General features: G+C 43.7%; 1 protein-coding gene across 2 annotated transcripts in view; it reads right to left on the bottom strand.

Moving 5' to 3' along the window:
• Positions 1-11547, bottom strand: part of LOC118114716 (dematin) — an 18463-nt gene extending 6916 nt beyond the window's left edge. For both annotated transcript variants that reach the window (XM_035165308.2, XM_035165307.2), the window contains exons 1-3: positions 11434-11547; positions 920-966; positions 304-338 (exon numbers count right to left, since the gene is read on the bottom strand). In XM_035165308.2, the coding sequence (XP_035021199.2) occupies positions 304-315 (12 nt within the window). In that variant the 5' untranslated portion in view covers positions 316-338; positions 920-966; positions 11434-11547. The remainder of the gene's footprint in view (positions 1-303; positions 339-919; positions 967-11433) is intronic.
• Between the last annotated feature and the right edge of the window lie 953 nt (positions 11548-12500).

The raw sequence follows: 12500 nt of genomic DNA, 5'->3' as shown, positions 1-12500 counted from the left end.
CACACACACACACAGGTCAGAGAGGTAATGAGGGAAATAAAAGACGTTCATGTTGTTTTACAGAAAATCACAGATGAAGAGTTTGTTTTTCATCTTTTTGTTTTTCAAACCTTTATTGAAAAAGACAAAAAGGTTCAGAGCAGCTCAGTGAGACGTCACATGTGATCGTCAGAAGTGAAAGTGAAGTAAATGTGAGGTTGGTTACGATCCTGCTGTGAAGTGATGTCAGCGCTCAACTCTCACATTTACCTTTCAGCTCTAAACACAGAGACGTCAGGAGAAAATATCACAAACTGAATTTACCTTGGGCATCATCCTGACTGCTGATTGGTCCGTTCCTAAAAGAAGAACATACACAAGATGTCATTGATTATAGAGTATCCGTACAAATATGTAAAGTATATTCTAGTAGATTTAAGTCCAGTTAAATTGAGAGTAAAAAAACAAACTAGAAACAGAAACACAACCTCAGATGCAATATGCACATGAACAGTAGGGGCAGTGTCGGGGCAGAGGGCCGACGAGCCAATAAATAGAAAATGTTGTGTTTGTACGATCAGATGATTGTGTGAATGTAAACAGTCGACACAACTGTGTGTTCACGTCTCTGCTGCAGAGACGGTTCCACATTGTCTGAGGTGAGAGGACGACACAAAGGGATTATTCCAGAGAGCACAGCTTTGTCCAACACACACACACACACACACACACACACACACACACACACACACACACACACACACACACACACACACACACACACACACACACACACACACACACAGGTCAGGGTAACATGCGGTCAGTGACGGGAAAAGACTGCTCGTTTCAAAGCAGTGTGTGTGTGTGTGTGTGTGTGTGTGTGTGTGTGTGTGTGTGTGTGTGTGTGTGTGTGTGTGTGTGTGTGTGTGTGTGTTACCTCAGGGAGAATAGGGGATCATGTCTGTATCTGTTCGTCTTCAGCACCTGAACACAAACGTTAAAAACAAGTTGTGATGAATAAACCATAAACTGCTGATGAAGCAGAAAGGATTCAGTTTATTTTCTCTTTGAATAAACACAGATTGTGATTTTAAAGTTATTCCAGTGACTAAGGAGCTTGACTTTACACGATGGAGCAGTTTTTAGAGTTTCTGCTTCAGACTGTCTCTGCTGTATTGATCTCTGGTGTCACTGACTCTGAATAATTGATACGCTGGTTTGTGGTCGACTGAACGCTTCGCTCTGATTTCTGACGTCCTCAAACATCCGTCCTTCACAAAGGCGTCCTCTGTTCTGGGCTATGACTCTAAACATCCATTATATCTGAAGGACATCCAAGAGACCAAAGCTGCATCACTGGAAATCTTTTATTTTCCTTCGGTACAAACTCCTGCTTCACTCAAACCCACGTACGTTTATTTTAAATACGAGTGGCGATAAAGTTTCCAAAAACTGTCCAAACTGAACTTTGGAGAAATGTTTCTGATATAATCAACAATGCAGTTCACCGTCATCATCACTACCATCTGACATCAGACATCTCCACACAGAGAAGCAGTACCAGCCTTCACCAGAGAGGTCAGTGTGATCCATGTGTTCAATAATGAACCATCATGTTTCAGCTCTGACACGTTGTGGTAATGAAAAGATGATTATAGATGTAAAGATGTTATTAGCATCAACAGTTCATATAATAATAATAATAATAATATTTGTAGCTCTGGAATCAGAGTCAATAATCTCATCGAGTAGTTTATGGAATCAGGTTTCATCTCTTTAAACAAAGATTCACTCAGTGAAGAGATTTTCTCAGATTTGACCTGAAACCTAAAGGAAGGAAATAAAATGTACAAAGTGAAGGAGGATTCAGAAAATGAGCAGAAAGTCTTTAAATCTGAAAAACTCACAGTTCACAGTCACAGGAGAAACTTCAGCTCTGAGTCTTTAGAGGAAAAACACACACGGCGTTTTTAAAGAGAAGCAGGGAGAGTCTACTTTCACATCTCGAACACGAAGCAAACACAGGAATCATGTGATCTGCAGGTGAGTCGAGCTTCAGTCCAGGTGAAGCTGCTGTTTAACACCAACTCGTTATCAGTAGAAACGGGAATGGACTCTTGAAGAAGGAGTCGTCCTTGTGTCTCCTTGTTTGTCGTCTCACACTGAAGCTCTGAGTCGATTTTCAGCTTTAGCTTTTACTTTCAGGGAGTCAACACTGTTGCTAAGCGATGACGCTGGCGAGAGACAAACTGCAGGAATCAGACGAGCGTGTTTCTGTCGGAGGGACGTTTGTGTTTGACTCAATGAGAAACTGCTTCCTGGTTTTAAAAACTTCAGATAATAGTTATTCTTAAATAAACTGATGTTATTGAAATGTTGACGTCTGTGGTTAAGATTTAAATATCACCAGGGTTCCTGAAAGTTTCTCTGCTGCTGAACCTGGTTTATTGATACACACAATTGGGGGGGGATACCACAGTTTGATTGACGGCTAGTACCGTCCAATGGGACAGGCGGCAGGTGCAGTGTCCTTCAGCTCTCAGTCAGGCTCCACCCCCACTTCTCCAAATATGGTTATTTCTGGTTTCAAATAACCAAGATGGCGCTGAACACAATGTATAAAATTATTGATTATTGCTGATTTGTTTAAGACATTAACTTTAAATGTTTTTTATGTCTTCAATCAGCTAAACTTTTAATAGCATCACTTTTTTAAAGTGAATGTCCTGATTCGTGTTCATCCAGCAGATCTGCCGCTGAGTCTGGTCAGGTTGCTAGGTAACCGCACCCAGCCGTCCAATCAGCTGGCAGAAATGTGGCAGAGACAAAGAGGTGGATGCTGCACTGAAGAAGACCTCCAACCGTCAGACCACCCCGACTCTGCAGGTCCCCAATAACTGTCCATCACTTTGTCTCAACACGCTCACACTGCAGGGGTCACAGGCGCAGGTAAACCCCACCCGGCTGCCCCGCCTGGGAGGATAATCCAAGCTTCCACTGCCCCCCCCCCGGCTCAGCTGTAAATCAGTGATGTTGTAAATTAGTTTTTATTGGTGAATCTAACTTTGTCCACAGCATTTGGCAATTTCCTACATTTCCCAGAATGCCTGTCAACGACCCAGAGTGAAGAGGGAGCTGCTGGTTGTGTGTCGGAGGAGAGAGTCACACGAAAAACTGAAAACACAAACTATGTGTTCAGTTCAGAGAAAAATGAAATGAAATGTGATTTTTGACTTTAAGTCATGGCATTAATGTTTATATGAATATTAACCAGTAAACCAGCGATTGGACCACAGGACTCCACAGGTCTAAATAACCTCAGGAGTGGGTCGATGACCACCATATGTTTTTAAAATTTAAAAAACAAACGAACAAATGATTATTCTAAATAAATCTATTTATCCACATCCACCCAAACTCAGATCAACTGAATAAATATGTGAATAAAACTAAAAACCAATAAATAACTCCGTCTCTAGGACGAGTCGTCTGAGTTCCGTCCAACTTTCTCTCTGCGTTTGTACGAAAACACGTAAATTATCTTGTTAATTTCACTGCGGAGGTCGTTAGTTCAGGTCACTGCGTTTTCACACACACACAGAAAACACAAAGACGGCTCCTGAGAATCTGCAGTCGTTAGATTTATAACACACACACACACACACACACACACACACACACACACACACACACACACACACACACACACACACTTCAACAACAGACTTCAAATGAGGTTTCACTCTAAATCTGTTTTCTAATCCGTGAAGTTTTGCTCAAACCAAGTGAATCAGCAGAACTGAGACAGTTTTCCAGTAAAGATGAATTTATCAGTAAATATTTTATGGCTCAGCCGCAGCAGCTGGTTAAACGTGTGGTAAACTAACTTTAAAAAACTCTAAACCAATTGAAAGTAGTGAAATGATGCGTTCACTTTCCAGATGTTTAACTCAAACCACGATTTCATATGAACCTTCAGCAAAGTGCTTCAGTTTCAACCACAAAATAAAACCCTGTGACGTGGAACCAGAACGTTGAAGGTTCTGAGCTCTCAAGGCAGGAGCTGCTGAACGCTTCCTTCAGAGATGAACCGACGCCTTTGAACTGAATACTGAATAAATGTTTCAAAACATCAGACCTGTTTTATCTGTAGCTGAGTTCTTACATGATGTTTTCAAACCCGCAGATTTCTGTAGTTTGAATCAAGGTAACGTTTCCTTTAGTCGCCTGTTGGTGGCGTCACATCCTCTTTGTGCGTGTGCAGTGTTTGTCTGGAGAGTCAAAAGTGACTTTTTATCCAGTTTGAAGTCACATCTTTAGCGGAACCGCGATGCAGTTCAGCATCGTGTGACGTCACCACATTCAAATTGAATGATGAGTTGCTGTGTGAGTGCTGCGTTACTGTCCTGACTGGGACGCCACCTGGTGGCAGAAATCACACATCACGTGTTTAAACCTAAGAACTAACTTCAGCAGCAGCAGCTTCTACAGGTCGAGTTGTAGAATCTAACTTGTACAAACCTCAGTCAAATCATTTATTTTATCTATCACGACTCCTGCACGCTCCTCCTCCTCCTCCTCCTCCTCCTGCACGCCTCCTCCTCCTCCTCCTCCTCTTCCTCCTCCTGCACGCTCCTCCTCCTCCTCCTCCTCCTCCTCCTCTCCTCCTCCTCTTCCTCCTCCTGCACGCTCCTCCTCCTCCTCCTCCTCCTCCTCCTCCTCCTCCTCCTGCACGCTCCTCCTCCTCCTCCTCCTCCTCCTCCCAATGTTCCCGACTCATGTGAAACACGTCTGAAGCTGTAAGTGGGTCAGAGACTGAAAACTGCTGAGTCACTGCTTCACCCCCACAGCTGATTATTCACTTTCTCACTGTGACTCATCTTAAATAGTTTCCATTATTCATGAGTTTCTATTATCCACCTCATTGTTTATATTGTATTATATTTCCTATTGTTGGGGCCTGAACATAGACTGTAAACAAAGATGGACGTCGGTGTTTTTCCTCCTGTTGTAAGAATGTGGTGATGACGTCAGAGTCTGTGCAGTAGTGACCGCTCTCCACCAATCAGGAGTCAGTGTCAGCTGTCAATCATCACGTCTCCATCGTCATTTACAGTGTGTGGTCCTGAGCGGTGATCAGTTCATGTGCCCGTCTGACGAAAGCTTTAATCACACACACACACACACACACACACACACACACACACACACACACACACACACACACACACACACACACACACACACACACACACACACACACACACACACACACACACACACACACACACACACACACACAGGAAGTCATACGACGCAGTTAGAGCGTGTGTGTGTATAATCATCGTCACGTTAAGTTGCAGGTTCAGTGTGAAGGAGTTAGTGACATTTCCAAAATAATAGAAACACATGTTATCACGACGCATTAACGAAAAACAACGTCCTGCAAAACGATGTAACAGCTGAATCAACAAAGTTTAAATAAAAATGATAAAACATGTCATGAAGGAGGATGTTGTGTTCGAGGGACGTCTATGTGAAAACAGTGTGTGTGTGTGTGTGTGTGTGTGTGTGTGTGTGTGTGTGTGTGTGTGTGTGTGTGTGTGTGTGTGTGTGTGTGTGTGTGTGTGTGTGTGTGTGTGCGTTGGCAGGCTCTTATCTCAGCTCGCAGGATGTGACCACACCCAGACCGAAGGTAACGGCTGCTGTCATTGGCCGACACGTACAACATCACATCGTCTGCGTAACGTCTTTAACTTGTTTGTTGTGATGTTTCCTTCTTTCCTTCCCTCCTTTCCTTTACAACGTCCTCCTTCCTTCCTACAACCTCATCCTTTCCTTCCTCTTGTCGTCCGTCCTCTCCTGCTTCCTCCTTTCCTTTGCTTCACCACTTTTTTCTTACTTTTTCCTTTCCTTCTCTTCTCTCCTACCTCCTCACTTCTTTGTATATCTCCCTTGCCCGTCTGTCTCCTCCTTTCCTTAGCTCACTATATCCTTCCATCCTTAACTCCCTTCTTTCCTTCTTTCCTTGCTGAGCCCCCTTCTTTTCCTTTCTGTTTTCCATCTTCTCTTATGTTCTTCCTATGCCTCCTCCTTTCTATCATGCGTTTCCTTCCTTTCCTTCCTCCCTATCCTGCTGGCCATATTTCTTTCATCCTACCTCCTACCACCTCCATTCTTTCCTTCCCTCAATTTCCTTCCTTCCCTACTCCCTCATCCCTTCTCTCTTTCTCTGCCACAGTACAGTTACCATTGAATCTGTGTTTCTGTTGTCATGACGACAGCAGGGATTTCATGGATGCTCCAAAATGCCAGCTGCTGACGGAGGACCCCCATCGTCGTCATGACAACAGAAAGACAGGTGATGCATCCCTGACAAAACCTGAAGTTCCTGCTGCCGATTCATGAAGTTCTTCTTTCCTTTTCTACGTCCTCCTCTCCTTACATCCATCCTTCTCTCCTTCTCCTCTATATTCCTTCCTAATCCCTCCTTCCCTCCTTCCTTTCTTTTAGTTCCCAGCTACCTCCTTCCATCCTTACTCCACTTGTCTTTGCTTCCTCGTTTTCCTTCACTCTACACTTCTTTTGAGCATTTAAAACCAATATGCTCCTTATGTACACCCTCCTCCCTTCCATACTTTCCTTTCCTTTTCTTGTTGCTGTAGTCATTCTGTCCTTCTACTATTTCCTTTCATACTTACCCTTTCCTCCCTCTTTACCACACACACCTTTCTCTTGTCTTTCTTCTTCCTCCTTTCCTTTTCTGCCTCCTTAATTTCTTCCCGCTTTCTTTTCCTTTGTCCTTCCCTAAAATGTCTTCCTCTCCAAACTGTCTTCTCCTTCTTTCCTTCTCTATCTGCAGCCTTCCTTTCCTTCATCCTTCTTTCCTTCTCTATCTGCAGCCTTCCTTTCCTTCATCCTTCTCTCCTTCTCTATCTGCAGCCTTCCTTTCCTTCATCCTTCTTTCCTTCTCTATCTGCAGCCTTCCTTTCCTTCATCCTTCTTTCCTTCTCTATCTGCAGCCTTCCTTTCCTTCATCCTTCTTTCCTTCTCTATCTGCAGCCTTCCTTTCCTTCATCCTTCTTTCCTTCTCTATCTGCAGCCTTCCTTTCCTTCATCCTTCTCTCCTTCTCTATCTGCAGCCTTCCTTTCCTTCATCCTTCTTTCCTTCTCTATCTGCAGCCTTCCTTTCCTTCATCCTTCTCTCCTTCTCTATCTGCAGCCTTCCTTTCCTTCATCCTTCTCTCCTTCTCTATCTGCAGCCTTCCTTTCCTTCATCCTTCTCTCCTTCTCTATCTGCAGCCTTCCTTTCCTTCATCCTTCTCTCCTTCTCTATCTGCAGCCTTCCTTTCCTTCATCCTTCAGGTCAGTGTCTCACTCAGACATTCGTGTTCACACATGCACCTCCTCTGGAGAAAGTGCAGGTCTGAAAGCAGCTTTAGTGACAATGAAACAGACGTTCTCTCGTCTGACAGATCATCGGATTCTTTTCTTCTGCAGTCACACAAATGTTTTATAGCTTTGAATGCTGACAGATGACAGATGAGAGAGGAAGGTGTTGTGCTGAATAAAGCTCGTCCATCTGTCATATCAGCAACTTAAAATTCCTGCAGTGATGGAGCTGACGGTGAGTGGACGGCAGCCTGAACGCCTGCAGCCAAAACAACACAGTGCAACACCACCTCCTCCAGCAGCAGCTCCAGCGCTGGCTGAGCCCGTGGCCTCATTCCTGCAGCATCAACACCCCCCAGCCCCCTCGGCCCCCTGCTGTACACAGAGATAAGAGCCGAGGCCTCCGTCTGCCGCAGTAACACACTGGATCTGATCCGCAACAGTTTTTAAAAGAACATTCAGCTTTTTCCAACCTGAGGATTAAACAGCTGCAACACAACATGAGCCGTCACAACAGAAACAAACCGAGCTCCGACCTCTGAAGGTTCCCAACCTGAGGGTCGTGACCTCTGAAGGTTCCCAACCTGAGGGTCGTGACCTCTGAAGGCATCGCATGATGAGTCTGAAATGTCATGAGATGATGAACAGGAGAAAAAAACTTTAAAAAACTAATTTCTTCAACTCAAAGTTTAACTGTTAATCATTGTTAAGTTTGTGTTTCTCAAGTAGAGAAGCAGCAGGAGAATGTCCGGGTCCGATTCAGTCGAGTGGTGGAGCAATAACACGTGTCTCCATTATAATCATCGTCACGTTAAGTTGCAGGTTCAGTGTGAAGGAGTTAGTGACATTTCCAAAATAATAGAAACACATGTTATCACGACGCATTAACGAAAAACAACGTCCTGCAAAACGATGTAACAGCTGAATCAACAAAGTTAAATAAAATGATAAAACATGTCATGAAGGAGGATGTTGTGTTCGAGGGACGTCTATGTGAAAACAGTGTGTGTGTGTGTGTGTGTGTGTGTGTGTGTGTTACAGCAGCTTCCTGTACTGTGGCGTGTTTGGTGTTCAAATCACTGATTGCTCCTTTAACTCCTCAGGTGCAGCAGCTATGACAGATATGTGGTTGAATGGGAGTGTGTGTACTCGTACGGTCCCTGAACGTCTCTCCGCGCTGCGTGGGCGCTCTCTCTATTTCTGGACTCATGAGTCATCTTCACTCGTGTTATACAATAGAAAGTTGGACTGCAGCACAAACAGAAGCAGCTGAGTGGAGCTGATGGTCGAGCTCAGTCCGACTCACCAGAACCAGACGTCTCAACTCATCATTCATGTCCAATCAATCATTGAAACGTTTAGACTCAGGACCTTCAGTGATTGGATGAAGTCGTGTGTTCAGCTGCTGTTACACAGTGTTTATCATCTGCTGCTCTCAGGGGGCGTCATGGTGGTAAAGTGGTTCGCACTGTTTGACTGAATAGAAGATTCACATCCTGGTTGAGGTCTGTGTGTGAGTTTCTCCAGCTTCCTCCCACAGTCCAGGTTGGAGTTAGATTAACTCTAAATCTTCTAAATGATTGTTTTTCTGTGTGTGTGGCTGGCTGCATCTCTCCTCATCACAACCATTAGTTATGAATCAGTATCATCACATCAATCAATCACTTCACCTGCTTTCAGACCTGCACAGGTTCCTGACCTTCTCCTGCAGCCTCCTGGTAACATGTGTGTAACATGTCAGAGTGAGTCCATGTGAGGAAACAGCAGGACAATGTGTGGAAGCTTCCCAGAGAGCGAGTGGACGTGTTGATGAGGTTTCTAACACGTGACGGACGTGAAACTGGAAGAACACAAACATCTCAGGATGAAGAAGAGGAGCCGTACACGTAGAAGACGAAGACGTCCACTTGGAAACACGAGGAGGTTCCAGAGCTTCTGGTGATGAGGGCCGACGCCGGTGTGGATGTCCACACAATATTTTACACAGTTCATGTCTGTTCATGACTTTAGACGACATAACTACGTCTTCACCTGCAAATGTCAGGATTCAAGGGGACTTGCTTGTTGTCCCCCACGTGACTGTCCCCAAACGGACCACCGACAAACACATCATCATCTCCTTCATCATAATCATTGAGCATTTCTGCAAAGACACATCATGATTTCAGTCATTGAGACTCAACAGTTCACATCAACTCTTGTTCATGTTTCCATGACGACGCCTCTCTCGTGGACGGGTCCCTCTCCAAACACAAACTATCTTTATTCTTCACATCAGCAGAAACTGTTTCAAGCTAAAGTTTCATCTCTCGGGCTCAGAGGATAAAGATGAATCAGACCAAAACAGAATAACTTTAAAGTTACTCTAGAAAATCTCTCTTTGACATTAGGCTGTAAAACAGCACGGAAACTGCATACGGTCGTTTTCTACACAAGAGATCATCTATATTCAGCTCCACACATTTCACATTTATCCACGAGCTGCAAACGTACATGAAGTTTCACGGAGACCCGTCAACTCATGAGTGACCGACAGATGCAGATGAGGAGACAAATTACAGGAAAAGAAACCAGAAATCCATATTCTTACACAACCTCCAGAACCTTCCCGAGGAACAACAGAACCTTCTTAATATATGTGTCCTGATTCAGGGGCCACATCCTTCGGAGGCTGCATTTAAAGACCAGACTCATCTCAGTTCATCACGCTGAAGAACGCACCTTCGTAAACCGAGTCCTACGAAGGATGTAGGACAAAGGCAATGAACCTCTTCAATTACTACATGAACCTTCTAAACAACCATAGAACAACCTGGAGGAACCTGGAGGAACCTGGAGGAACCTTCTCATTGAATTAAATAGAAACCAACATAAAGTGGATGGATGGATGGATGGATGGATGATAGATAGATAGATAGATAGATAGATAGATAGATGGACGGATGGATGGATAGATAGATAGACATAGATAGATAGATAGATAGATAGATGGATTAGTGGACGGATGGATGGACAGATAGACAGACGGGTCGGATGGATTGATGGATTGATGGATGACAGATAGACAGACAGACAGACAGATAGATAGATGGACGGATGGATGGACGGATAGACAGATGATGGATAGGATGGATGGATGGATTGATGGACGGACAGATAGATAGATAGATAGATAGACAGATAGATAGATAGATAGATAATAGATAGATAGATAGATAGATAGATGGATGGATGGATAGATAGACAGATAGACAGATAGACAGACAAGACAGATAGACAGACAGATAGATAGATGGATAGATAGATCGATAGATAGATAGATTAGTGGAGGCCGGCCGGCAGATGTTGCACTGCTGGATGAGGAGGGGGTGTTACATAAAACCATCCTCCCTTCCTTAATCCTCTCCTCCATCCCTCTCCTCCTCTCCTCCTCTCCTCCTCTCCTCTCCTCCATCCCTCTCCTCCTCCCTCTCCCCCTCCCTCTCTCCTCCTCCCTCTCCTCCTCCTCTCCCTCTCCTCTCCTCTCCCTCTCCTCCCTCCCTCCTCCTCTCCTCTCCCTCTCCTCTCCTCCTCCTCCTCTCCTCCTCTCTCTGTCCTGCAGCCTCTAACACAATAACCACAGTGAGTAAATCATTTCTGAATCTGATGATTTCAAACGGTTCGTTTAATCACAGACAGTAGCGGGGGCTGCGGTGCCGTCAGCCCGGCGGCGTCACAAGCGCCGTCTCCCCCGGACAAGGTCGACCAGAGCCGGGGAGTGAGCCGGACCGAAGTCCCGCTGAAAACATCCGGATCATATGCTTTATATCTATATATCTATATATCTATATATCCATATATCTATATATCTATATATCCATATATCTATATGTCAGTGTTTGAACGCAGTTACTCAGGAGAAGACAGATGAAGTTCAGGATAAACATGTCGAGAATTCCTGTGAATCACTCTAATATAAGGACACGAGCTGTTTAATGCTGTTTCTGTATTAAACTCATGACATATGTATATCAATATATTATATAATCCTATCTATATAATTAAAGTTCAGGATCTTACCTGATGTTTGTCAGAAACATCCAGCAGCTCCGACATCAGCTGATCCTCACTGCGTCCCGAATATACTCACAGTGTGTGTGTCTGTGTGTGTGTGTGTGTGTGTGTGTGTGAGAGATAGCAGCATGTGTGTCTCTCTCTCTCTCTCCCTCTCTCTCTCTCTGTCTCTCTCTCTCTCTCTCTCTCTCTCTCTCTCTCTCTCTCTCTCTCTCTCTCTCTCTCTCTTCCTCTCTCTCTCTCTCCTCTCTCTCTCTCTCTCTCTCTCTCTCTCCCTGGACCAGACCATTTGCACCAGAGGGGGGTGGAGTGTGTGCGTGTAACTATAATTTAACAATCGTTTGAATCAGCAGTGTGAGAAGTAAACTGCAGTAACCACAGAGTAAAAATACTCTGTTACAGTTAAAAGTCCTGTGTTTTAAATATATGATTTATGATATTTATAAAGGGGATTACTGAAAGTAACAGAGTACTGATTAAGCAGAATATCTCATCATGTGTTTTACTGGATCATTATAATAAAGAAGCATGATGCACAAGCACCTGGAACATTGTACTTAGTTACTTTCACAGATCCAGACAAAGAATTACCTAAAAGAAAAAACAAAACAGAAACTAATTACTTTTTAAATGTTCTTATTATTATTATCATAATTTCCCACACAAGATGTTAGCATTTTAACTGTTCATTCTATTTCTGTCTCACTTTGTGTTGTATTTACTGTTGTGAAGAGGATTTTATTAAATTATTTTAATCTAAATGAGACGCTGACTGATTTAAGTAGAAACTTATTAACGTGAGAAAGAATCTGAGTTTTCAACCCTTCAGGTTTGTGAGCTGGAATCATGTCTCAGGTCAGATTCATCATCATGTTAACGTTTAAAATTTGAACATTTCCATTTGATTTTGATTTTAATGAATCTTCTTCTGTTTGTGTGTTTTCTTCATGCTCCTCAAGAACAAAAACATTTTTTATATTTTCAGCTCATGTTCAATTTTCTGATATTGTTCCTCGACTCAGTCTCATGATGTCAGCTCTGTCTTCATGTCTCCACATCGTCCACTCACATCA

The sequence above is a fragment of the Hippoglossus stenolepis genome, chromosome 9, assembly GCF_022539355.2.
Source record: "Hippoglossus stenolepis isolate QCI-W04-F060 chromosome 9, HSTE1.2, whole genome shotgun sequence".
NCBI classification, from domain to species: domain Eukaryota; kingdom Metazoa; phylum Chordata; class Actinopteri; order Pleuronectiformes; family Pleuronectidae; genus Hippoglossus; species Hippoglossus stenolepis.
The sequence above is the reverse complement of the archived record's forward strand: the minus strand, read 5'-3'. Positions and strand labels throughout refer to the sequence as shown.